Source organism: Aotus nancymaae, unplaced genomic scaffold (genome assembly GCF_030222135.1).
Source record: "Aotus nancymaae isolate 86718 unplaced genomic scaffold, 86718_ANA_hifiasm-v0.15.2.pri h1tg000012l, whole genome shotgun sequence".
NCBI classification, from domain to species: Eukaryota; Metazoa; Chordata; class Mammalia; order Primates; family Aotidae; genus Aotus; species Aotus nancymaae.
In genome coordinates this window covers 1,009,726-1,036,611 of record NW_026988423.1, presented here as the reverse complement: position 1 = coordinate 1,036,611, position 26,886 = coordinate 1,009,726, and the positions used below count along the sequence as shown (strand labels likewise).

Sequence of the window (26,886 nt, the reverse complement as noted above, 5' to 3'; positions counted from 1 at the left end):
GTTTTCCACATGCCAGACTTGGCTTGAAAGAAAGGTGATGATTTTTCCTAGCAGCCACAGATATCCTTTCATGGCCAGGCTTTGGATCCAGTTAGAAAACAGAGCGTTATTGAGTACTGTTGTTGAGAATTATAAACAGAGAAGTATATAAAAGGTATGTTACCATTTTTTTTCCCACACTAAGGTTTTATCATGGATTCATCCTGAAAGTCAAGCCACAATCACTCGGTGCAGCCAGCCCATGGTTGGAGTGAGTGGAAAGCGAAGCAAAGAAGATGAAAAATACCTTCAAGCTATCATGGATTCTAATGCCCAGTCTCACAAAATCTTTATATTTGATGCTCGGCCAAGTGTTAATGCTGTTGCCAATAAGGTCAGATGGTCTTTTAGTAATGATGATTATGATTATGGTTTCATGGATTAGCTGAGTTTGGCAGGGCCGCAGTGTAGTAAAAAGAGCTCAGGCTCTACAGTGGTAAAGATGTAGGTTCTAGTCTTCGCTCTGCAACTTGATGGTATGAGTTTAAGTTATTTAATCTTTTAGACCTCAATTTGCTTACTGGTAAAAATGAGAATAATAATAGTTAACAGTGTTGTTTGGGAGCAAAAATCATTTAATAAAAAAATGCATAACTCCATGGCTACTTATGTAATAACTAGGTGTTCAGTTATTCTTAGTTTCCCACTTCTCCAAATTTGACAACTAAGTGAGCTTATGACTGACGGAAGTCCCTGTATAGTACTGCTCTAGGAATAGTGAACTAGTGTTCTCAGTGACTAGTGGTGCCCTCTTCTGACCGCCCTCCACCTGAACACGTTATTTAGACTGAAGAATTGGCAGTTAGCTATAGTTGATTGTTCCAGTAGAATAAATATTAACATTGTGGAAATTGAAATTTTGGTTCAGCCGACAAAATCTATAGAAAGAAGGAAGGAAGGAAGGAGAGAGAAGACATGACAACGTGACTACAGCAGCAGGAACTTACTGAAAAGTGCTCATCTTTTAAAATGTACATTTCAGTGCTTTTAGTATATTCACGAAGTCATACAACCATCACCTCTACCTGATTCTAGGGCATTTTCATTCTGTGTGTTTCTGTGATAGATTCTGTATAGTTGTTACCACTGCTATCTTTCTATAATGTTGCAACAAATTTGAATTGAAAGTCCCTGTCTTATTCCCACTCCTCAGAAGTAATCCTTGTTAACAGGCATCCATTGAAATACTGTTATTTCTATTATTGTGCCAAACGATTTCTCAGACTCTCAGTGTCAGAAAGGAAGCTGAACTTCTGTTCTTTTGGTAATCTGTTGCTGGTTATGAGTTGATAGGTTTTGTTGTTTTAAAAGATATGGGTCATATGATCACTTTATTATTATTTTTTGAGACAGAGTCTTGCTCTGTCACCAAGCTGGAATGCAGTGGCACAATCTTGGCTCACTGCAACCTCCGTCTCCCGGGTTCAAGCGATTCCCCGCTTCAGCCTCCTAAGTAGCTGGGACTACAGGCACATGCTGCCACGCCAGGCTAATTTTTTTTTATATTTTAGTAGAGATGGGGTTTCACCATGACCGGGATGGTCTCGATCTCCTGACCTTGTGATCTGCCCGCCTCAGCGTCCCAAAGTGCTGGGATTACCAGCGTGAGCCACCACGCCTAGCTGATCACTTAATTTTACATAATTACATTTGCCACTCCAGTATTTTTCTATTTTGTTTCTATTAGGGTTCTAAGAAGTATGATTTTATACATGAGTTAGGTTGGAGATAGAATATTTTATTCATGAAATATAAAAAGATTAAGTCCAGAAAAATGAGGTTCTTCTTTCTAGCCATAGCTTATTTTGAACACCAAATATTTCCTCATTTTATTCTGTAGATGTAGATTTAAGTCTTTGAGGACATTGATGATGATAGCATTCTGTGCTTTTATACCTGTTCCGTCTTTTTATTTAAAAAGAATTATGTGGTTAAAAAAGAAGTAGGTCATTTTGATTGCCAATAATTTATTTCTCAGATATGAAGACTAACATGAAGTGAAGAGGCAGGGAGGTGAAGAAGCATAGATGCAACAGACATGTGGGCCCAGCACATGAAACTTACAGTCTGGTAATTTTAACTATGAAGGAAGTCTTCTGTAAGAAATTATGCTTGGGTAGGACTTGAAGTATAGGCAGGGAAAATTTAGTGCTTTACAATGTTTAAATACCTTCATATGTGTTTCACATTTAATTTTAATAATGGCCACATGAGGAAGTCAGAGTTAAGCATATATTCATTTTGTAAAGAAGAAGATGAGATAGCGAGTGGTTGTGCTAAGTAAGTTGTCATGAACTACCCACATTTTCCTGTCGAGTTCTCCTGGTCTCCAGTAATATGTATTATCTTTTATGCTATTGGAAATTTTATGTCACTCGTTTACAGATGTGCCTTCATTTATGATTTCCATGATGTATGCTTTTTTCTAGGCAAAGGGTGGAGGTTATGAAAGTGAAGATGCCTATCAAAATGCTGAACTAGTTTTTCTGGATATCCACAATATTCATGTCATGAGAGAATCATTACGAAAACTTAAGGAGATTGTGTACCCCAACATTGAGGAAACTCACTGGTTGTCTAACTTGGAATCTACTCATTGGCTAGAACATATTAAGGTATGTGTGTGTTACTATATCCCAAAGACTTTCTCTACCCCTTTGTTTATATTAGCTTTTTACTTATAATTGAAATCAACATGAAGATACCGTTCTAAACAATGAAAAATGGGTAAATGCTTTGATAATTGGTACTAACGAATTTTGATGTTTGAATGAATTAGTTTTTGATACTGTGCATTTGCTTCTGTTGTACTTCTTTTGTTCCCTTTTTCCCATCCTATCTGAATTCTAACCATCCTTCAGATTCTACTTCATAGTTCATTTCTTCTATAAAGTCTTCCCAGATTGCATCCTTTTCCATTTTCTCTGAACTCTTTACTCTGACTTTCCATCTAATCAGGTACTAACCGGTACTTTGTTTGCTTTTGTGTTTCAACCAGTGTACTTTATGGAGACCGAGACTGGATAAATCCTATATATATTTTTTGTCCTGAGAGGGGCTAGGGTACTGTGTGAATCGGTACCCAATAAATACTAGTTGCATGATTTGTGAAGTTGAAACCATTCTGATCAGAGAAATGAGGTAGAGTAGTTGCATGAGCCACACTGAGTGCTAAATCTTGTGGAGAGCACGTTAGTGCTAATTTACCTAACATGCTCATTTAATGTTTGAAGCACCAAACTGTTATTTCTGTTAACATAGTTATCATATTTTCAGATACGGTCTATCAGTAACATAACTCACCAAATATATATACTTATGTAACCACATATATAAGTATTATGAGTTAATGGGAAATATAATTTCATGTTAAGAAGGAGGATATTTCTACTCACATTAAAATTTCTAAAGTTCAGACAGAATTGAAGAGAAAACCAAACTGAATAAGAATTTTAATTAGATGATTTTGACTGTTGATTCCCTTTGAAGCTTAGAAGCTTGAAAATCACGAAGTATAAACACTAGTTAATGGCCCATTTATTAAATTAATAAATGTTCATGTGGCCCATTTATTAAATTATGTGATATGTAAATATACAGCCTCGGGCTTGATTTGGAACTAACATAAATGGCTATGTTTGATTCTGAAAACTTCAAATACTTGATTTGCAGGTACAACATGCTCTCTAAAAGGTTGGCTATAACAGAATCAAATTTCCCTAGATGTATAAGACATATAGTTTGGCAAAACTACTTTCTTCTTCTCCAGTCCTTACCATACCAAGAAAGTTTATTCACTCATTCTGTTCTAGTCTCTGCTCAAATCACCTTTCTGAGAGAGGCCTTTCTCAGCTACTTTTTACAAAGTAACAGTTCTACCAGCACTCCCTGTAACTTCTATGGAAACTTTTCACTTATTGCCATCTGATATACTGTGTATTTCCTTGTTTATTTGTGACTGGTGGCCTCACCCAAATAGAAAGTAAACTTGATTAAGCAAGTACTTTGTTCACTGCTATATGGCCCATACCTAGAGCAGTGTCTGTCTAGTAAGGGACTCCATAAATGTTTAACGAATGAATGAACGATTCCTAATCAGGAAAACCCTTCGTGATCAGTCTTAACTAAGCTGATTCTTAACTCTGTATATGTACTTGAATTATAGGTGGAATTTATTTAAAATACTGAATTTAGGATCATTGGAGAATGTGGTGTAGGCAATTCGTGCTTACATGACTCTGATACATGTCAAGATCATCATATTACCCCATTTCCAGGATATGCTTATAACTATGATCAAGGGGAGATTGTCATGTTTCCAAGTGTAATCTGTTTTCTTTCATTCTCATCCATGTATGTAGAATTATACTGTTTTTTAAGTATTACACGATATGGCCATTGCAGAGAAGAATAGGGCTGTATTGTCCTTTTTTTTTTTTTTTATTAAAATACCATACTTTTGTGTGTATGTGTTTTTTGGTTATATCTAATTCTGTTTAGTTTTAACTCAAAATGGATTTCAGAAAAGATTAAGTTATTTTGCAAAGGATTTCTTCATATTTTAAAAAATAAGAGCTGAAGTTATTTTAAATAACAGATTGGCATTAATCTGTGAATTTTCATGCATAGCATTACAGAAAAGTAGCTCACTCTAAAGTTTATACTGTGCTTGCTTTATGCTCTGTGACATAAAAATCTTCAGTCAAAACAATACAATAAATTCTATTGAATATTTTAAAAGAGATCCAGTATTAATGCTTTCAGATACTTATACCAGTTTGGTTAAGTAAGCATTGTTTTAAATCATAAAAAGGCTTAAGTCGCCATATCATTTATTTTTATTTAAATAGATTATGGAATATTTGATGATTCTTAGATCTCTTTAGAATTTTATACTCTTCTAAGAAGAATCTTACACCATGATTTATTTAGCACCCAAAGGTACTTTTCATTTGGTTATTTCATTGGGCAAATTAATAGGAGTCAGCAATTATGAGGTTTTTTATTTTAAAAGCAAAATTTATGTATCTTCTACCATTTAGAAAAATTCTTAGGAAGGGACAAATGTTTTTCCTCATGTTATTGAAATAGTAATTCCTCATAAAACTGTATTAGTAAATTTTGAAAAAAGAAGTATTTAACTTTAAAAACCAATTTATTAAAAAATCTGTTTTCCAGCTTATTCTTGCAGGGGCTCTTAGGATTGCTGACAAAGTAGAGTCAGGGAAGACGTCTGTGGTAGTGCACTGCAGTGACGGCTGGGACCGCACAGCTCAGCTCACTGCCCTTGCCATGCTCATGTTGGATGGATACTATCGAACCATCCGAGGATTTGAAATCCTTGTGGAAAAAGAATGGCTAAGTTTTGGACATCGATTTCAACTAGTAAGTGAAGAACCTTGACTTTTGATGTATTACCTGCATCTCATGCCAAGGCATGTGAAAATAATGCATTTTTAAAAATGAGATCTTCATCTAAAGTTGATCATTTATCTAGCAGGGTAAACGTTTTTGCTTGTTTTGGAAAGCATTAGGATATCCTAACATGACTAGTCTGGAGCCAGAGCTGGCTATTTGCCAGGCATCTGACCAAGTCTTTCCTGTGATCTCTACTGGGAAACGTCAGTGACGACCATGGGTGTTTCTGGCCAGGTATTTTCCTAAATAATTGAAAGACTTTAAGAAGGTATTTACCCAGATGCTCTCTGTAATGTTAAGCTTTAATATACAGTAGTCACCAGAGTATACTAGCAGTGTTTATACAGTTGTCCCTCAGTATATGTGAGGGATTCATTCCCAGACCCCATGAACAGGCCAAAATTCACACATACTTCAGTTTTGAAGTTGGCTCTGAGGGACCATGTAAAGTCAGCCCTCTGTGTATGTGGGTTCTGCATCCTACATGTGGCTGAAACAAATCTGCATGTAAGTGGACCTGTGCAGTTCAAACCATGTTGTTCAAGGGTCAGCTTTAACTTGAAAGGAACAGACATTTAAAGTTAGTCTGCTCTTTTCAACTCGAACTGTTAAATAAAATTGGGCATCTGGGGAGATTATTCAGATGGCTCACATTTTGCACTTCTCTACAAAATGTCCTCGTCATGAAAAGGCCATTTAAAACAAACTCTTACTTCAGAGAATAACGTTCTAAATCATACTGGTTAATATCACCATTGATTTTGTCAGAAAAGCCTTCAAGTATTTTTAAGCTCACTGTGGTGGGCAAAGGTTTTCTAAACATTGAGTTTTCATTGAAAAGCTTGAAATTTTTCATTGACAGCAAATACTGTCAGTTGTTTTCAAGTGATAATTCACATTGTACATTTTCAAAAAAAAAGTCTAACCACAGTGCATGTATTAATTTGTCTTTCAAGTAAAAATGATGAAAAAGTGCTGTCTTCTACCACACTACATGCAGCAGAAGTGAGTTATATATATTTCCTGTTTCATCACACAGGCAATTTAAAAAAGTGTACTCAAGGGATGAGATTTAATAAAACTAGTAATTTTTACTGCCTTGTTAAGTATACTGGCAAAAGATAAATTGACTTTTTTCCTTTCTTTTATTTAACTGTGAGGATCTGGTAGGGTAGAATATGGTGGCTACAAGTGCAGGTTTTTTCTTTTTTCTTTTTTTGAGACGGGAGTCTCATTCCGTTACCCAGGCTGGAGTGCAGTGGCACGATCTTGGCTCAGTACAAGCTCCACCTCCCAGGTTCAAGTGATTCTCCTGCCTCAGCCTCCCGAGTAGCTGGGACTACAGGTGTGTGCCACCACACCTGGCTAATTTTTTGTATTTTTAGTAGAGATGGGGTTTCACTGTGTTAGCCAGGATGGTCTTGAACTCCTGACCTTGTGATCCAGCCACCTTGGCCTCCCAAAGTGTGGTGATTACAGGCGTGAGCCACCGCACCTGGCCAACTACAGTTTTAATAATAAGCACTGCCTTGCTTGATGCCTGCTAAGGCACCAGAATTTTTAACTTTCATAATTTCTGCATCATTCGTGCAAATGCCAACACACTGAAAAAGGTAAATAACGTCTTACTATGAAAATAGTTTTGACTTCACAGCCCTTGAATGTTTGTGGACCACACTTTTAGAATTCCTGCTTTGGGGTAAGGAGCAGGATTCTGTTTCAGTTATCTGAGTCAAAGGTCATCAGAGGAAATAACTGATAAACTAGGTAGATGACTGCCTGCTTGGACGGTCGATGTCAAGCATTTTTAACAGGTTTTCTAAGATGTGTGCTAATACGGTTCCTCCTGATGAAGACACATTAGTGCTCAGACAGGATGGGGTACCCTTCACTTACTGGTCAAGGTATTAACAGAAAATGGTGCCGAGTCCAGTGTACATGGAACTGTTACTTCTCGGAAAGAAATTACAATCTCCAGGACAAAAACCTGACCTTTGAGTTCTGACTGCTTCTGTCTTTCATTATCAACCTTTTAGGATCTGGGTTTCATTTATTAAGCAGAGTAATAATTCGTATTACAAGCACTCATGCAGAGAATATCTGAGCAGCATGCATGTCAAAATGTTAGTAACAGATTTCTGCTTGGCAGGATAACAGGTGATTTCTACTTCCTTTTCAATGCTCAAAAGACTCTCTGAAAATTTTTATGTGTATTAGACAGGGCCTCGCTTTGTCACCTAGGCTGGAGTGCACTGTAGCCTTGCACTTTTGGGCTCAAACCAGCCTCCCACCTTAGCCTTCTGAATAGCTAGGACTACAGATGCACACCACCATGCCTGGCTTTTAAAAATTTTTTGTAGAGATGGGGTCTTGCTATATTGCCCAGACCCATCTCGATTTCTTGGCTTCAAGTGATCCTTCCACCACAGCCTCTGAAAGTGTTGGGATTACAGGTATGAACCACAGCACCCTACTTTGAAATTTTTTAGAATACTGACCAACTGTAATTATTTAAGAAAATTATTTCCATCAAAAAATGAAAAATCCCCCTAAGTTCATATATTTCACCTTTTTGCTTCAGAGAGTTGGCCATGGAGATAAGAACCATGCAGATGCAGACAGATCGCCAGTTTTTCTTCAATTTATTGACTGTGTCTGGCAGATGACAAGACAGGTAACTTATCTGGGCTATCTATTCTTACACATCTCCTTTCAATTTTCCTGTCAGAGTTGGGAGATTTGGTCACTGATTATCCTATAGATCATTAAATGGAAATTCTTGTAAAGTCTCCATGTCCATGTGAGAACTATTATTTATTGTCATGTTATGAGTCAGGTTAAAGGTTGTTATTTGGGGGTATTATTAAACACTTGACAATTTGATTCTATTAGCATTTCATTGAGTAGCATTGATAATAACTCCTGAGAAGTTTCCTAGAAGCCATTTTTATATTGCTGAGTGGAGAAAAATAAGCTAGATAACGCAAGCAAAACAAAATCTTTTAAGTAACTTTAACTGTTGTTTTGTTTCATCTCAATCTGTTCCTTCTGAAAATTTTTAAGGGAAAAATACATAGAAAGTATAACAAGGTAACTACTATATTACATGTAGTTCTTAAAAATGTTTTTAGCATGGGAGAGAACTATTACGACTTTTAGAACTTGTAAAAAATTAACTTGATAATATAAATGAATTTAATATTTTGGAAACAACAGAGGGGACAGAAAACACCTCATTTATCATGGGATCACTTTATTAATGAGGCAAAGGGTCACTGACTTAAAAATATGATTTAATACTAACTCGAGAAAAATGATCTCAAAACCCAGTTGAGTGCAGCTTATTAGGAAGTAAGTTCATTATTTATCCAAGGGTTTATTAGACCCCAAAACAACTGGAAGTCTGAATTGTTTTTACTTAGAATGCCACATGAATTTAAATAAAGTAGAGCAAGTGCTGGTTCTGCTTGGCTTTGGATCATATTTATTTAGGAGCATACTTTTGGCTTCAATAAAATGCTATTTACTTAAATAAAAGAAAATTAATGGTAATCATCAGGGGAAATAATCGTCAATTCTATACTTAATAGTCCCCTGCCTCCATAAGCATTTCTACTTGGGTGAATTATTTAGAAACATGTTGGGTTAAATGAAGCATTTCGTAGATATGACTACAATATGAGACTAGTATTTCAGCATGTATACTGAAAAGGTGTATACAATTCAGTTTTGTTTTATAAATCAGACCTTTGGTGTGTTGTGCAGTAGGAGGAAGGAAAGGTGCTATATACTTAGTTTAACAATGTTTAATACTTTCGTGTATCGTATTTGACTTTTTCCTTTGGGACTGCCTTTGAGACAGTATTTCAGCTACCTAAGTCTCTACCAATCCTTTTTTGAATATATGACCCAAAATCCTAGGACCCCACTTTTGACTATTACCATATTCAGTTTTAAATAACCTTTGATTATTGGCAAAAATTAAATTCACCATCAAAGGAGTAGGAAAGCTCTTTGAAACCTGGTATTTTGTTGATGGTTGTGCGTACTGCTTTCCAAGGTGAGTACCTTGAAGGAAATAATGTGCTTGAATATATTAGTTCTGATATGTTAGGAAAAAACCACATTTACCAAAAAAACCCACATTTACCAGTTACCAGTTTACTCTTGCAAAGAAGAGTACATGATAATCCACAGCCAACCACCCTGAATGTGTCCATCTCATCTGATTTTGGAAGCAAAGCAAGGTTGGGCCCTGTTAGCACTTGGATGGGAGAATACATCCTAATACATTTCTTCCTTAGTAATTTTAATTTTGTTAACTTTTTATATACTCTATATCTAAAAGCAGTTTAACTCTAATTTTGAGCCTGGCACTAAATCAAAGAAAATCAGTTTAAATCTGTATTTTTGATAGAACCTAAAATACTTTATAGCCATCTGTATTTTATACACCTATGTTTTTCTGTATATTTAATTCCCGAACATAAAGCATATTAACTAGTCATAATGTGTGTTAATCATCAGTTTTATAAATACTTGAATACTAGTACAGAGACTTGAATAGCACATTTGTCAAAATAGAACCAATTATGTTATGATAGCCAGATTCTATACCTCTCTTCCTAGTTCCATCCTCATCTCTGTTACCTCAGTCCTGAAATGAGGAAGCAGTTGTTGAAGGGCCTTTTAGATTTTAAGCATGTAAACAAAATAGTTCTCTTCTGCTTATAATTTTAAAAGCAATAGCTGCAGTTAATGCCCTGTTATTTTAGTTTCTTTGTGAGGAAATGCCTACTGATTAAGCTGTCTTCTCATAACTGAGCTAACAGTTTTGCCAAGATGAAAAATTAATCGCAGGCTTAGATCCTTGAGATGCTATTTAATGATTCAGGATGCATTCATATTTGGCTAATAATAAGGCTGTTAAGAGTGTGAACAAATACAGGAGATGGGACTTATTTTTTAAAGGAATAAATGGGATTCGACAAAGTTTCTTACAGTTGGCTTTTTGTTGTGGCAATGCTTGATCATCTTCTGCTTGATCATCTGTTTCATTCAGCTTCACAGACACAAAAATTATTCAAGGCCAGTTAAGTGCCCTTTCTTGTTTAAGAAATCTGTCATGTTACCCTATGTATACTTGCTAAATTTTAGGAAACTTCAAGGCAAAGTTGTTTTCATCCTTACTCCATTTACATGCTGTTTATACTATTTTCCTCCACTATAAAAGAAGGGATCTTTCTAAGAAATGAAAATTTGGAAGCAATGTGTATTTTCACAGTCTGCAATCCAAGTATTTATAGAATTTATCACACACAGCCCTAGACTCTTACATGGAAGCTTCCAAATAATTCTGAAATATTAGATTAGATAAGATGGATTAAACTAAACGTTCTGACTTTCGGGGGTTTGTAATTTTTCATTTGATTAGTCCCCTAAAATTGTGTTACTTGTGTAAAACTAACATCTAGTCAAGTCCCTGGCTTGGGTAAGAGAGTGACTTTTCTTTTTGTTAGGTGCAGCCAAAATAGTAGCTTACAAGGAACTCTGGTTTGATGGGATGGATGGTCCTTGAAAAGTTTAGGTCGGTGCAAAAGTAATTGTCCTTTCAGTGGCAAAAGCTGCAATTACTTTTGCACCAACCTAAATCTGTACTAGGCTGGTTGACTTGTAAGTTATCTGCCTTACTTAAATGTTTACTTAGGGCATTGCTGACATTTTCTGGAGAACATTATTGGCATTTTTTTTTTTTGTAATCCTTAAAAAAGAAAATCAACTATGTTGTTGAAAATTTAGAGTCTTAATGTTTGTGGTCATTTTTGGCAGAGAATGCCTAGAATTGCCTAAGTCAAAATTCAGCCTGCAAGTGTAGGGTTAGCAGATACAGCATATACAGAAACATCATGGTCATAAAGTGATAAAGCAATTTTTGAAAAGAAAACCATACAGATAATGCCATAATGGTTTGGAATAATGTAGATTTGAATGTTTAACTTAAAGGATCTACCCATGACAGGAATGAATATGCTTAAAGAATGTCTTAATTTATGTTTGTGATGTTCAATTTGCAGTTTCCTACCGCGTTTGAATTCAATGAGTATTTTCTCATTACCATTTTGGATCACCTATACAGCTGCTTATTCGGAACATTCCTCTGTAATAGTGAACAACAGAGAGGAAAAGAGGTAAAATATGAAGCATGACTCTCCCCTTACTATCTCTACTATATACTTTTCCTTAAAAGAATGTACTCTGTGCTAGATTTCAACTGAAGTCATTCTTTTGGGTCACACTTTATCTTATGTGCTATAACTGACTGCTTCCTTCCAGATACCTGGACCTGATCTATTCTGAAGTATCTTTGTCACAAGGCTGAAGGTGCTAGTTAGCTGTCTGCTATGAGTTCATGGGTGGGAAGTAGTTTCTGCTAAAGAGAACTGAAGAATGTGAAATCTAAGGAGCACCAGTATACCAATTTTTCTGTGTAGAATGGAAATCCTTCAAAGCAGGTGCAGAAAAATTTAGCAGAAAATGTACATTTGAGTGAATAGGCAGTTCAAATTTCCAAGTATATTCTGAACTTATAAATGAGACATTTTAGGTTAAGCTTTTGAGTTTAACTTGTCAAGTAATACTGTAAAAAAATTCAAACAGTGAAAAGATACTATGTAGAAAGTTAAAAGTTTTTCATTATCCCTTTTTTCCCCATAGGTGTCACTGTTAAGTGGGGTTGGTATTAAGAAGAAATGTTCTAAGAGTTACATTTCAAGTTTGACTTCTCAAAACCCGTCTGTCCCATGTATCAACATCTTAATCATCTTGATTGATGTCTCCCTCTGCATCAACTTTTATTCTAAAAAGTGTGGTTATAAAGTAGTTTATGTTTTATTTTGTAAAGCACAGTAGGAATAAGTGCTTGCACTGAAGCCTAGCTGCTAGGTTCAAGTCTTGGAGCTGTCACTCACTCTGACAGTTCACTTGGGGAAGTCAATGTGTCATGAAGATTGTTAGATAAGCCACACAGAATACCACAAGCACTGCCATGTAGTGTTTCTAGACTTCCTTAAAGGCAGGTATGAAAATTTTAAATTCACCTTATGTCTTCAGTGTGTAGCATGCAATATTTCTATGCATAGCAGTCACTCAGTAACTTAAGGAATGTTCATTAGAAATAGCATAACTAAGTTCCAAAGATAGTTTTGTTTTTGAGAGCTTTGGATAGGAATCAGTGGTGATTTAAAAAAGAACTTTTTAAACTGATAATCTGCATACCATGAAATTTACTTTCATAGTAAATTTTATAGTTTACTGGTTTTTAGTGTACCTGAGTTGTATAGCCATTGCCACATTTTCATTTTAGAAAATTTCTTCACCTCAGAAAACCTGTTAATAGTCACTCCCCATTCATGCCTGCCAAACACTAATGTTTTTTGTCTCTGGATTTGCCTCTGGACATTTCATATAAATGGAATCATTTAATATGTAAACCTTGTGTAATCATTTAATGTGTAAACCTTGCTCCTTTAATGTTTCCAAGGTTCATACATTTTATAGCATGTATTGTTTCTTTTTATGGCTGAATAATATTCCATTGTGTAGATATATTCTACTTACCCCTTCATCAGTTGGATTGACTTTTGGGTTGCTCTCACTTGTTGGCTATTAAGACTGGTGCTGCTTTGAACATCTGTAACAAAGTTTTTATATAGACATATGTCTTCAGTTTTGTTGCACATGTACAGGAGTGGAATTGCTGGGTCACATGTTATGTCTTTGAGGAACTGGAGACTGTTTTCCAGTACCGTCTGATTTTATATAAGTTGGTTTATCACTGAAGTCTCCGTTCCTCTAAAGAGATTTTAATGACTACAAAATACTTCTTTACAAAGTTCATCTAAAGTGTAAATGACTTATGTGGTGGAGAATCTTTACCTATTTTTTCTGCCCACAGAATCTTCCTAAAAGGACTGTGTCACTGTGGTCTTACATAAATAGCCAGCTGGAAGACTTCACTAATCCTCTCTATGGGAGCTATTCCAATCATGTCCTTTATCCAGTAGCCAGCATGCGCCACCTAGAGCTCTGGGTGGGATATTACATAAGGTGGAATCCACGGATGAAACCACAGGTATGTGCTGTGCAATATACAATGGGAGTTTTCATCCATGCAATGCAACTTTGTTTTGTTAAAAGCAGCTAGAAAGATTATCTGTGCATATTTAAAACTTTACCCACCAGAAGGTACAATGGTGTAGTAGAAAATGTACTACACTGGGGCAGGATAATCAGTATACCTGGTTCTTAGGACTGCTTGTATGACATTGGACAAATCACTATCTGTTTCTTCGCATCTTCCCTCCTCTGTCAGGATAACCTCTAGGGGACTTGTTTTAATAAGCTGAAGAAAGTAGCTTTAGTGAAGTTAAAAGCTGAACAAAATTCTGGTGTACTCTAAATATGTTATGGAATATTAACTACTTAGAACTGTTCAAGGCTAAAAACCTACAACTAATTGATAGGGAATCTTCTGACTACTGTTTTTTAATTGTCTTAAATATTTGTTGTATTTGGTAAAGTACCAGTTTCAGGAGCATCTGCACAGTAGGTATTCTCTGGAAGTACTCAGGGGCACTGGGAAAGCCAATGAAAAGAGTAGTGGTGTCCGAAGTCTCTGTATTTAACTTCACTGATAGGTTGGAAAGGAGCCACTGGTTCCAACAGCTGAAAAAGCATACACTGCAACATTTAGGGAATGATTTGACCTTGGCTTTGGGCAGGATTGCCTAGTTGAATGATTCTATGTTTTGCTCTTACAGGAACCTATTCACAACAGATATAAAGAACTTCTTGCTAAACGAGCAGAGCTTCAGAAAAAAGTGGAGGAACTACAGAGAGAGATTTCCAACCGATCAACCTCATCCTCAGAGAGAGCCAGCTCTCCTGCACAGTGTGTCACTCCAGTCCAAACTGTCGTATAAAAGATTGTATAATCAGGGGCATCATTGCTACACACTCTTGATTACACTGGCAGCTCTGAGTAGAAAGTCTTCCAAATTTAGAACCCATCTATGAGAGAAAGTTCACTTTATTTATTTTAAATCTCTCTAGGATGAGTTTAGAACTATAACAGTGCAGGGGGCTTAAGTGAAATAACTCCATATGTAATTGCATGATTATGACACTAATCTTTTAAGTATCCAGAGAATATTAAAATACTTCAGTCCTGGATCCACACTGGGAACAAGTTTCTATTATTAAAAGGAAAATAGTTATAAATCTTGCCATCCGGTAATATTAAAATAAAACCATTTTAGAAATAATACACTCTGGTCACTATGCAGAGGAACAGTTTTCAAACCAATACTGAAATTCTGTGGCATCATATATATTGGGCCTTGATGCCATGACAGATCTGATACAAAATGGGAGGCCTTATAGATAGATAGATATACTTGGGGGAAGATAAAGGGGAGAAAGTAGCCATACAGGAGTTCAGAGAATTCCATGCCCTTCGTATTAGCCCAGTTACCAGAAACATCATGGAAGGTATTTTAAAAACTAATGATTTACTCCACTTTATTTCACTTGTTTGTTTTGTGTGTCTAAACACACAGAAGCAAACTGGCAAGTTTTTAAGAAGAAGTATTTAAAAATCTTACTAGGACTGACTTTTTTTCCTCGTCTGTATAAACAGCTTATGGTGAGAAGTACTATACTATGCTCAAATTTTACATTACATTTTTTCCTTTGCAAATTTTGTAATTCCACTGAATGATTCAGTCTACCAAAGAACATACTGCATGTAAAAGATGTATTACAATCTCAAAGCCAGTAAAAGAAATCTTGCTTCACTGTTCACCTGCTGTAAGTAAGAGTTCGGTGCTGGCAGAAGCATTTGACTCTGATGTCTATTTTACGCTACGTAAGAGCCATATGTAATGTACTGTAACAAAGGAGCTTCTTGTCCCTCGGTCTTTTAATTAAAAGAAATTCCAACTGACTTTTAAATTTTGTTCTTGTCCAAAGTTGCCTGTTCTTTTTTCCCCCAGAAACATTTGGAAATTACTGGAGGAATATGTACCCCAAATGAAAATGTTCAATTTGTACCCCTTTTTCCTTAACCAACACCCATTCAAACAATTAAAATAGACAGCGTTTTCTCACTCACTAATTCACTATACAGGGAGTCTGAACCTTAGCCGCCATGTTGGTCTTGCAATGAGGAACTAGTTTCTATCCGATTTAGCAAAATTGGTACCAGAATGATTTATTTGGTAATTGTGTGAAATAGAAGCTTTTTAACAAGGCATTTAAAGGTTAGCAAATCAGTATTAAAATTAAGTTTTCTACTCCAAACATTTCACAAACACATCTGCCATTTTCCTCATTAAACCCTTATTATCTTAGTCTGACACCACATAAAAGAATGTAGAATGGCTGAAGAGATCAAGAATTTAAAGATTGTAGTCTTAATATACTTGCATCCACTTCAAATTCCTATCAAAAGCCAGTACAACCCTACCACTTCTCTGTTGAGAACCTTCCAGTGGTTCCCCTCACCTTTTGCAGAAGTCCCCAATATGGAGTACATGCACTTGAGCCTTTAAGACATACCACTGGTGTGTGTGGAAAGGGGAATACTAGCACTTTTTTACATATTTACACAAACAAAACTTTAAATATTTGAATTGACAGTTACGTGTTTCATAACTTTAGATGTCTATTGGTTGTGCTGGTGTCTTTTTTTCCCTTTATCATTAGGGTTAAAAATTCAGAGACCAATATGATTAAATTGAAGCTCCTTAGCCGCCTTCGACCTAGTCTCTGCATACCTCAACTGTTACGTACCAATGCTATTCTGTTGTTCACAACGGCCTCATGTAATCTGCAGATTCCTACTTCCCCACTTTTGTTCAGTCTCTCTTGTGCACCTGGAACTGTTCTCCCTTGAGACTACTGCCTGTTTTCTAGAGTTTAGGCATTTCTTCCTCTGGGAAGTTACCTGATTCATGACTGCCTTCTCTGACATCCCCACCTTCCTCTGTGCCCTCACAGCATTGTGTATATGGCTACCACCACTGCAGTTCAACACATTGTATCGGAGTGACAAATTCACATCAACCCCAAGTCTGTAAACATACTTTTCTTATTTGAAATGAACTGCAATAAAGCTCTGTTATAACGTAAGTGGATGAATGACATTCCTCTACTGTAAATTTGCAGATAAGAAAACTGAAGCAGTATTTTGTTTTCACTTCTCACCTGAGAGTACAAAAAACTGGAGTAGTTACATCAGTTTGAATCCTAGTTGAGAAACAGGATGGCCTTTCGCATCATTCAGTCACCCTTCTAATGAGGACTCGGAGCCACTACAATTCAAATGATGGTTATACAGTTTAGTGACCTGAAATTCAAACAAGGAGACAACAGCAGTTTTTAATAGTTGAAGTGGTGGTTAATATATATACTTATCACGTCACCAGAGCACTGCTTCTCACTTTCCTTGTGGCTATGAGCTCATGGTTAATTCAATCAAGTTACAAACCTACTCATTAGAAAACTGGACAAACAAACCCAAGTTTACTGTTTCAGGAGAGTCACAAATAATACCCCAAAATCTATTTAAGGATCCTAAATTAAAACCTGTTACCATAGAAGAGCTTGACATGCCTGGTGCCCAGGAAGCCATGACAATTCATGCTGTATGTCTGGATATAATCTAAGAATTTTAACTCAGTTCTAGGGGAGGCATATAAAAGGAATTCCTCTAATATGCGGCTAACATGTTCATTCGCACTCTTGGATTACCTTATATCATGAGGAAATCTAATATTCTCCAGCTCTGTTTCTATGTAAGCATGAGATTGGCAACGTAAGTCCTAGTTTATTCTCATCATCAATACATTGATGTCCTATTTAGAAATGCATTTTTTCAGAGCTTATCACAAAGCCCTTATTAACAGGCTAAGGAAAGTTTCATTGTTTTCTTTAAAAAGGTGCTTTATTGACTTCAAATTTATAAAAGGTTAACATCTTGACCTAGTTGAAATTATATGAATAGGATAACAATTATGTGCACAGTTCATATTCCACTCATACTGTACTGTAAAAGCAAATAATTCAAAGGATTCTCTGAGTTTAGAGATTAAAAACCACTATGCTTTGAGTGAGTATCATGATTACAGAACAGGTATTATTTAAGAACTGTGAAGGTGATTGCTCACAGCATACCCCTTTCTCTCTCCCACTCTCACTTTATTCCAAAATCTCAATTATTTTGCTGATAATTTGTTTATACTTTCAAAAATCCTTTTATAATTTTTACAGATGTAACTTAAAATTGCTTTTTAAAAAATTAACAATAGATTAAAAAGCAAGTCCACTTAATACTGATAAAAGTCAAATGCCGAAAAGCAAAATTAAAATCCTCTTAAATATAAATTTCTAAATATAGCAAAACTCCACCAATAATAGAAACAAAAAGTATGTTTAATGGTTGCTTTGGAAAGGGGAAGTGGGCACTTCATGCCAGGTAAAGATTTAAAAATGAGACTTTTCAAGCAAGCACTGCCTATGGCATAGTCTCATATTTTGAAAATTTAAACCTAATTTTAATTATAAAGAAATAGTTTTAAAAAATCACACCCACAAGTAAAAAACTGGTAATCTGTTTACAAAGTGCAATATATCAGTACAGCAAACTCATCTCAACAAAACAAGATAATGTGTGGTTTCTCAGGCTTTCTCAACTCCCCTGGTTTCTGTTTAAATGCTTTAACATTGAGTCATGCTGCATACACAAAAAGCCTATGAAATGAAGCCTGGTTCCCTTAAACACTTGCTATAAATTAATTCCAACATAAGTTAGTATGAGACCTGGGAAGTAAAATGTCAGCATCTGATTGATGAGGTAAGGATTATCTGAATAAAATTTATGACCTGGTTATAAGTCAGTAATCTCAAGACAAACTACTGCTTTGTAATGAATTCTGTATGGTTTGCATGTCCTTCAATAACTGAAGGTTTTTTCTGCGTTTTTCTCCAGGTCTCAGTTTGGTAAAATCTTTCTTATTTGTGGTCCCTGTGATTCCAGAAGAACGGCTGCTGCTGTTTCCTTCTTCATCAAGAGTCTTTTTGGTAGCTTTTAACTCCTTCTTCTGCTTCTCTAACTTCTGTTTCTCCAGCTATATCAAATAACCAAGGCAGGAAGGAAAAGGAGAATTTAATGAACGTATTTTTTTTTTTCTGACAACAAAAAGGACAAAAGGGTACCTTCTTTTGGTAACTCTCATGCTAGGTGAAACTGAAATAATACATTCTAGGTTTTTAAGACTTCAAAATCTGCACTAGTCATTTAACACTTAAACATTAATATAAGTAACAAATATATGCTTAAATATATATATAACAATATACAAACATGAGTAAACAGATCAATTCTAGTTGTCCTAAATTAAGGCAATGTTGCCAAAGTACAGAGCAGGGTGACTGAGAAACAAGGAGAGCTAAAGGAAAGACTCATGGAGGAGGCAAAAAATCAGACATGGGAATGAAGAATGGGAAGGATTTTCACAAATTGGGGGAGAGGAGAAAGGCATTCTAGAAACTAGCCTGAGCAGGCAAAGAAGCAAGTTCTAGATGGATGAAGAGATGTAATGGTAATGTACTAATACTATGAAAAGAATTTTACTTTTGTTCCATTATTTTTAGAATAATTTAAAACAGGTGAGCTTTATTTTTACTTTAGCCAAACTGCTGCTGGCATGCTGGTGTTCCAAGCAAGAAAACTGCTTGAACCCAGGAGGCAGAGGTTGCAGTAAGCCAAGATCGTGCCACTGCACTCTAGCCTGGGCGACAGAGGAAGACTGTCTCAAAATAAATTAACAAATAAAGAAAATAAAAGGGATAGAATAGGATGAAATATATTTTGAAGTTAAATTACATTCTATATGTGTATATTCCCAAGCAAAAGCTGTTAATTTCCAGAGAGACCATTAGGAACAGATAGTATCTATTGTTCCTCCATTATTTCTAGAAACTCACAAAATGGATTGTATTTTTCTTTAAGAACAAAATATTAAGGTATAGATGACTGACCAAGGGCTTAATCAAATAAAATGACTAACAGTATCTATCATAAAGCCACACAAACCTTATATTCTCATCTCAAAAATGTTGTGACAGCTTTTTAGTGCTTTAACTATAAGAAAAGTGGCTGATTTTATTAGACTTTAAAACTTTCATCTATGCCGGGTGCAGTGGCTCACACCTGTTATCCCAGCACTTTGGGAGGCCTATGTGGGTGGATCCCAGCTACTTGGGAGGCTGAGGTGGAAGAATTGCTTGAACTCCAGAGATGGAGACTGCAGTAAGCCGAGACTGCACCACTGCACTCCTGACTGGGTGACAGAGCAAGACTTTGTCTCAAAAAAAAGAAGAAAAGAAAAAACTTTCATCTAATCCTTCTGTAGCAAACAGGCATTCAGAACCATTCCACTGATCTTCATAGTGCCGCTCTTTACTGTTTCTAGCCAAAATGAGGCTTCCAATCAAACCGTAAGATTTTATACTGCAGATTCAGATCAGGTATCCCACTTGATAGTTTCACTACCATTAAAACGAAGATAGGGCAGTGATGAAAGTCACTGATAGGCCATTAGCATTTTTATCTTTAAAATGTCTAGCCTAAACCATCTGCTGTGGACCCATAATAAGGCCTGTTGTATATGAAATTATCTAGAATCCAGGTGCAGGTCTTTGCCAGTTAAGTAAGGGAGCACCATGTAAAATGGAGGAGGAGTGGGGTACACTCATTTGCCTCCTCCTCTTTCCTGATTTAACCAGCATTTTTCAACCCTGGGAAAATTTGCAGAATCTAAGTTGATCGTAATGATTTTGAGCTGCAGCGGCTTTAACTCTTACCCTTTGTCTACACAGTTATGGTTTGTGAGTTGGAAAGAAACAACTGTGGGTAGCTCCATGTACATAATTATCTCTTTATTCACAAAATACTAAAATTGATTGTAAATAACACTGTGAATACTTTCTAAATGCTAACATGCAAAACTTGTGGATTAAAATGTATTTTTCAAAGTATATAAAAAAATAAAAACAAGGCCAATTAGTATAAGTAACAAATTAGACCGTTACTCCTTATTCTTACAGGAATAATTTGCTGGTATTTTTTTTTTCATACATTAACTTTGGAAAAAAAAAAAAGCCCAAGTTTTAGAGTTGAAAAGGCCCATTTCATCCCAGCTCTGCCCTTTCCCAGTAAGCTGGTACTTGAGCAGGTTATTTAATTTCACTGAGGATATAAGCATACTTCCCAGAAAATGTGGCCTAGCATCCTCATCTATAATGTGAGAATATACCCACTTCGTAAGCCTTTTGTGAAAATTAAATGAGATGATATACTCAAAGCACTTGGCACTGTGTCTATCATATGGCTACCAATCAACGCCAAACAAACCTGTTCTGCTCTCAGAACTTCTCAGCCTTCTCCATTTCAGTCAGTGAAATCACCATCCTGGCTAACTCCCTCTCCTTCTACATGATACCCAGCAGCAAGTAACCCCAATATTTTTTTTTACTTCCAAAACATACCTCAAATCTGTTTACCTCTGCCCAACTGCAACTACCATCTTGCTGACCACCTCTGATATGTCTATAGCTGGTCTCTGAGCCTATCTGCCTTGATCCCATCACCCTACTCCTAAGTCACCACAGTAATCTCTTAAATACATGAATCATGTTTCTCTCTGAATGAAAATCCTTCAGTGTGATGTTACCACTGCATCTAGTAGATACCACATTGTTGGCTAATATAAAATGATTAGTAACATAAATATATTTCACATATTTAATGTGTGACTTATTCCTTTGGAAATAGAATTTTCCAGGTGCTTTTTAAAAAGACATACTTGGATAAACTCAGAACTGGTGAAAGCTTATTCATAAAGAATACTAAATATAGTCAATATTTGAAAGATGTATCTTAGATGAATATGCTAAGTGACTAAAAGACAGCATCTTCTCTAATCCACTTACCAATTCCTAATGAACAAATGTCTTCAGTAAAGAAGTATCTCCTATAGATATCTATAATACACTTAGTGTCATCAGTTTTAATATTTGAATTAAAGGGTTTTTGTTTTTTTTTCTTAATCATTAGAAACTTGAGTGAAGGAAAACTGAGTTACCTGGGCTTGGTATTTTCGAACTTTAGTTATTTGGCTGGCTTTTGCTTCCATCCTTCCCACTAATGCCTCCAATTCACACTCTAAGTTCTCTTTCAGTTCAACAGTTGGTGACTCCTGGATAAGTTTTGTAAGCTGCTGGTGATCACTACATACAAAGCAGAAGTAGAACGTGGTTAAGTTTTCTGTTTCATGGTCAGGTCTATTACACCTTACTCATTATGGGGTTACTGCTCCATGTGTTTAAAAATGAATCCAGTTTTTGAATAGAGCAACAAATTTTTAATTGAAAATACGAAATAAAAAGTTCAAGAAAGGCACTGGAGGCAAATGCAAGAGTTCTTCATTTCAAAGATAATTCTTTAAATTCATATTTTCCCCAAGAGTACTGTATATGTAAAGCAAAGTCTAGAGATGAATCTTGTTGTTCAAATACTCACATCCTAACTTAGCAGTTAAGTTAAGCTAAAATGAATGTAATGCCAGGAACCCAATGATGAAGTCGTAGTAAACAATAGACCACATATACAACAGTGGTCCCATTAACTAGTATCATAGTTTTACTGTACCAAGATATGTTTATATACACGAATACTTACCATTGTGTTACAAGTGCTTAGAGTATTCAGCAGTAGAGTAACATGCTGTACAGGTTTATAGCCTAGGAGCAACAGGCCATAAGCTTAGTATACTCTTACGTTAGCACAGGGAGAAAATAAATCATCTATGTATTTCTCAGAACACATCTTTGTCATCAGTGATGAATAACTGTATATAAAGTTCTCAAAGAAATAAGACTTTAGTGTAAACACTGGTCTTCAAAACATTTAACAGTATTTAAAAAGAGAGAGATTTTACCCTTATTAGTTGTGTTTGTTAAAGTCTCAGTAACTTGACTGGTATAGGATTGTGCTCAACTATACTTGCTGAACAAAGGAAAGTAAGTTAATAAAGTCAACAAGTTTTAAAAAAATGAGGTTTTAGAGCTACGTTGAATTAAAAAACCAACAACTCACAAGGTCATTTGCCCAAATTCATCCTGTAAAGTCTGTAAGACTTCTGACAACTCCTCATTAATACCGCTGGAGGAGGGAGGTGTGACTGACAACTTCTTACTTTTACCACCTCGTGAAGATACTTGCTTTGCCAAAGGAATACTGCTTACGACTCGATCATTGCACAAAACTTTACTGTGTTGCTTCATTAGATGCAGGACAAGCTGAACGTTGGCTACCACAGCATGGCTAGGACTTGTGGACTAAAGGAAGAAAAATGATGAAAGAAATAATTGAAGCTATATTTTCTACACCACTTTTTATTGCCTAAGCCTAGGTAAAAAGAACTCTCCACCCCACAAAGTACAGTATATAAATCCTAAAAATATTATTCTGATCATGATGTTCTTCTATTTGAAATCCTTTGATATAAATCCACTAACTATGCTTCAGAATGGAAAGTAAGGCCCTACATACACATCGAGCTGCAACCTACATTTTCTAGCCACATGTCCTATCGTCCCCCACTTCTCTCCATTTTATGAACAAACCATATTTGCAGATGACCTTTTTTTTTTTGACATTTATATCATTCTTTAAAACCCAGTTCAAATATGTTATTTTTTAAAGGCTTCCTTAAAACTGACAGGTAATTAATCAGTCCATTCCAGATCACCTATAACACTTTTTACATATCTCTCACATAGCATTTATCATAATACACTGTAATTGCTTTCACATATCTATTTCACCTATGAAACAGTGTACATCCAGGTGGTAGAGACTATTATTCATTTCTCTATCTTGGAATAATAAGAAACACTAAATACATGTCTATCACATGTGTAAGAAAAACCTGATAAACTTCTCAAAAATATTTTTGTTTTAAACACTAAACCAACAATCTCAATGTGCTATTCCACTTTACAAATAGATGGCTGGGCTTACTCGGCTCCATACATATCATTAGACAGCATATTTAAAATGTAGGTTCCTAAGCAGCACACCAAACTTACTGCAGAGTTAGAGTTTGGAAATTTGTGTTTTTAAGTCCTCCAGTTGATTCTGACTAGCCAGATTTGGAACTAGCATTCTAAGCTAAACACATGCTTTCCTTCTAATCTTAGTTTCTATTGTTAGCTAGCAAATTGAATGCAGCAGTATTATATATTGCATCCAAGTGGGGTTTATTACAGCAATGCAAGGCTGGTCTACTATTCAAAAGTCAATGTAACTGCTATTTTGCCTGTAACTTGCAATATGTATTTATTATACTAATTGCCTACAAGTATAATTTCAATATGCAATAATTTAAAACATTCTCTTGTTCTTGTCCTGATTTTTATATATATATATATATTTTATTATTTTTTTTTTTTTGAGACGGAGTTTCGCTCTTGTTACCCAGGCTGGAGTGCAATGGCGCGATCTTGGCTCACCGCAACCTCCGCCTCCTGGGTTCAGGCAATTCTCCTGCCTCAGCCTCCTGAGTAGCTGGGATTACAGGCACGTGCCACCATGCCCAGCTAATTTTTTGTATCTTTAGTAGAGACGGGGTTTCACCATGTTGACCAGGATGGTCTCTATCTCTTGACCTCGTGATCCACCCGCCTCGGCCTCCCAAAGTGCTGGGATTACAGGCGTGAGCCACCGTGATTGTATTTATTAATATGCAGTTAACCCTTGAACAATGGAGGGGTTGGGGCACTGACCACCCATGCAGTCAAAACTCTGCTATAATAAAACTTTTGTTTTCCTTCAACTTTTAAGTTCTGGGGTACATGCACAGATTTGTTACATAGGTAAATGTGTGCTATGGTGGTTTGCTGCACAGATTAACCCATCATCTAGTTATTAACCTCAGCAACCATTAGTTACCCTTCCTGATGCTCTCTCTCCCTGCTGACCAACTCCCCCACCAAAAAGGCCCCAGTGCATGTTGTTCCCACTATTTGTCCATGTGTTCTGATCATTCAGCTCCCACTTACATAACTGAGAATTATAACAAAAGTTTTGAATGCCCTAAAATGTAACTAGTAGCCTGCTGACTAGAAGCATTTACATTATGTTTTATGTATTATAAACTATATTCTAAATATGTTAGAAGAAAATATTAAGAAAATCCTAATGAAGAGAAAGTATATTTACTATTCATCAACTAGATCACCATAAAGGCCTTCATCCCCATTATCTTAACTGTTGAGTAGGCAGAAGAGTAGGCTTGGTCTCACTGTCTCAGGAATGGCAGAGGCAGATGAGGTAGAGAGGGTGAAAGGAGAGGCAGGAGAGGCTGGCACACTCCGTGTAACTTTACAGAAGTACACCAGAATCTGACTTTTCTACCTTTTCATTTCTCTAAAAATGTTTCTGTATGACATCAATTCTTCTTCCACTATTTGCTTTAGTTTCACTGATGTATCATACAAGGGTCTATGTCATAAAAGTCAAAAGCAGGCCGGGTACAGCGCCTCGTGCCTATAATCCCAGCACTTTGGGAGGCCAGCGCGGGTGGATCACCTGAGGTCAGGATTTCGAGACCAGCCTGGCCAACATGGTGAAAGCCCGCCTCTATCAAAGAAATACAAAAATAAGCCAGGTGTGGTGGTGCACACCTATAGTCCCAGCTACTTGGCCGGCTGAGGTGGGAAAATTGCTTGAACCTGGAAGGTGGAGGTTGCAGTGAGCTGAGATCGTGCCATTGCACTCTAGCCTGGGTGACAGAGCGAGACTTCAGTCTCAAAACAAAACAAACAAGAAAACCTCAAAAGCAGTCCTGAATAATTAGAACCCTTCTGCCAGACTGTCTAATGTCAATTTGTTTTCTGACATTACTTCTTCGTTGTCTTCCACTGGTTTGAAAGCACTCATATCCATCCCAGTCGTCTTCTGTTAATTCCTCTGTTGTGGTTTCTATTAACTCTTGAATTTCTCCAAGATTCGTATCTTGAAATCCTTCACCTCCAACGTTTTTGCCGTATCTACAGTTTCTTTCATGATTTCCTTGATTGGCTCTGCCATAAATCCTATGAAATTATGCATATCATGATTTTCTTCAGCAGGAATTATTTCAGGCTTGATGGCTTCCATGGCTTTTTCTATAAAAATGATGGCATCTTCAACTGTGTAATCCCTCCTGACTTTCATAATGTTCTGAGGTTCTCTACCACAGCATTGAGAACCCTTTCTATAGTGTATGTAATGTTCCTTAGAGGCTCCTATGCTCCCTGATTTAGAAGCTGAATTAGAAACATAGTGTTTAGGGGCAAACAAGACTACTTCCATGCCTTTGGTGTTGAACTTCCATGCTCCTGGGTAGTTAGCGGCATTGCCTAGTATTAAAAAGATTTTAAAAGGCAGTCTCTTACCAGCAAATTACTTCCTGACTTCAGGGGCAAAGCATTGATGGATCCAGTTTAGAAAAAAGATTCTCAAAGGGGCATTCTTATTGTAAAACCAAAGACTGGCAGTTGGATATATTTCCCCTTGAAAGCTCAGGGATTAGCAGCTTTACAGATAAGGGCAGTCCTGATTGTAAATCCAACTGTGTTTTCACAAAATAGTAGATTTAGCCTATCTCCTCCTGCCTTAAATCCTGGTGCTTGCATCTCTTCCTTACTTACAAATATCCTTTGTGGCATCATGGTCTTCTAGAATAGGGCACTTCTGTCTGTATTAAAAGTCTGTTCAGGAAGATACCCTTTCTCCTCAATGATTTTCTTAATGGTATCTTGGGACTGATCTGCTGCTTTTTGATCAGCAGAAGGTACTTCTCCTATCTTGACATTTTTAAAGCCAACCCTCTAAAATTATCAAACGATCCTTTGCTGGAATTAAATTCTCCAGCTTTAGATACCTCACCTTCCTTTTAAGTTGTCATATATGAGTTTCCTTTTTCTCAAATCATATTAGCATCTATAAGTATGCCTTTCTTATAGCAATCCTGCGTTCACATCAAAGTAGCATTCTCAATGAGATAAAAAGGTATTTTGTAAAAAGCACAAGGTTTTGGTACCTGCTAGAGTATGTGCAGTTGGCAGTTTCACAAATTTCCTTTTTTTTTTTTTTAAAGAGACAAGATTTTACTCTGTTGCCTAGGCTGGAGTGCAGTGGTGCAATCATAGCTTACTACAGCCTCAAACTCCTGGGCTCAAGTGATCTTCTTCTCTCAGCCCCCTAAGTAGCCGGGACTACGGGTGCACCCTACCATGCCTGGCACTGCTTTTTTTTTTTTT

At 36.3% G+C, this 26,886-nt stretch overlaps 2 protein-coding genes across 11 annotated transcripts in view; one reads left to right on the top strand and one right to left on the bottom strand.

The window, feature by feature from the left end:
• MTMR2 (myotubularin related protein 2) overlaps positions 1–15,468 on the top strand; it is an 85,279-nt gene extending 69,811 nt beyond the window's left edge. For all 7 annotated transcript variants that reach the window (XM_012454752.2, XM_012454763.2, XM_064375347.1 and 4 more), the window contains 7 exons: positions 185–373; positions 2,469–2,654; positions 5,218–5,424; positions 8,039–8,131; positions 11,532–11,645; positions 13,412–13,588; positions 14,277–15,468. In XM_012454752.2, coding sequence (XP_012310175.1) covers positions 185–373; positions 2,469–2,654; positions 5,218–5,424; positions 8,039–8,131; positions 11,532–11,645; positions 13,412–13,588; positions 14,277–14,438 — 1,128 coding nt within the window. In that variant the 3' untranslated portion in view covers positions 14,439–15,468. The remainder of the gene's footprint in view (positions 1–184; positions 374–2,468; positions 2,655–5,217; positions 5,425–8,038; positions 8,132–11,531; positions 11,646–13,411; positions 13,589–14,276) is intronic.
• Positions 12,675–26,886, bottom strand: part of CEP57 (centrosomal protein 57) — a 46,759-nt gene continuing 32,547 nt past the window's right edge. The window contains exons 9-12 of one of the 4 annotated variants that reach the window (XR_010342386.1): positions 22,676–22,917; positions 21,663–21,807; positions 16,723–18,644; positions 12,675–13,147 (exon numbers count right to left, since the gene is read on the bottom strand). Coding sequence is in view for 3 of the 4 variants with exons in the window: in XM_012454812.3 (XP_012310235.1) it covers positions 18,420–18,644; positions 21,663–21,807; positions 22,676–22,917 (612 nt within the window). In the remaining variant the exon portion in view is untranslated. Of the gene's footprint in view, positions 13,148–13,475; positions 18,645–21,662; positions 21,808–22,675; positions 22,918–26,886 lie in introns of those variants that run through there. The other 3 variants (XM_012454812.3, XM_012454807.3, XM_012454799.3) reach the window with 3 other exon arrangements.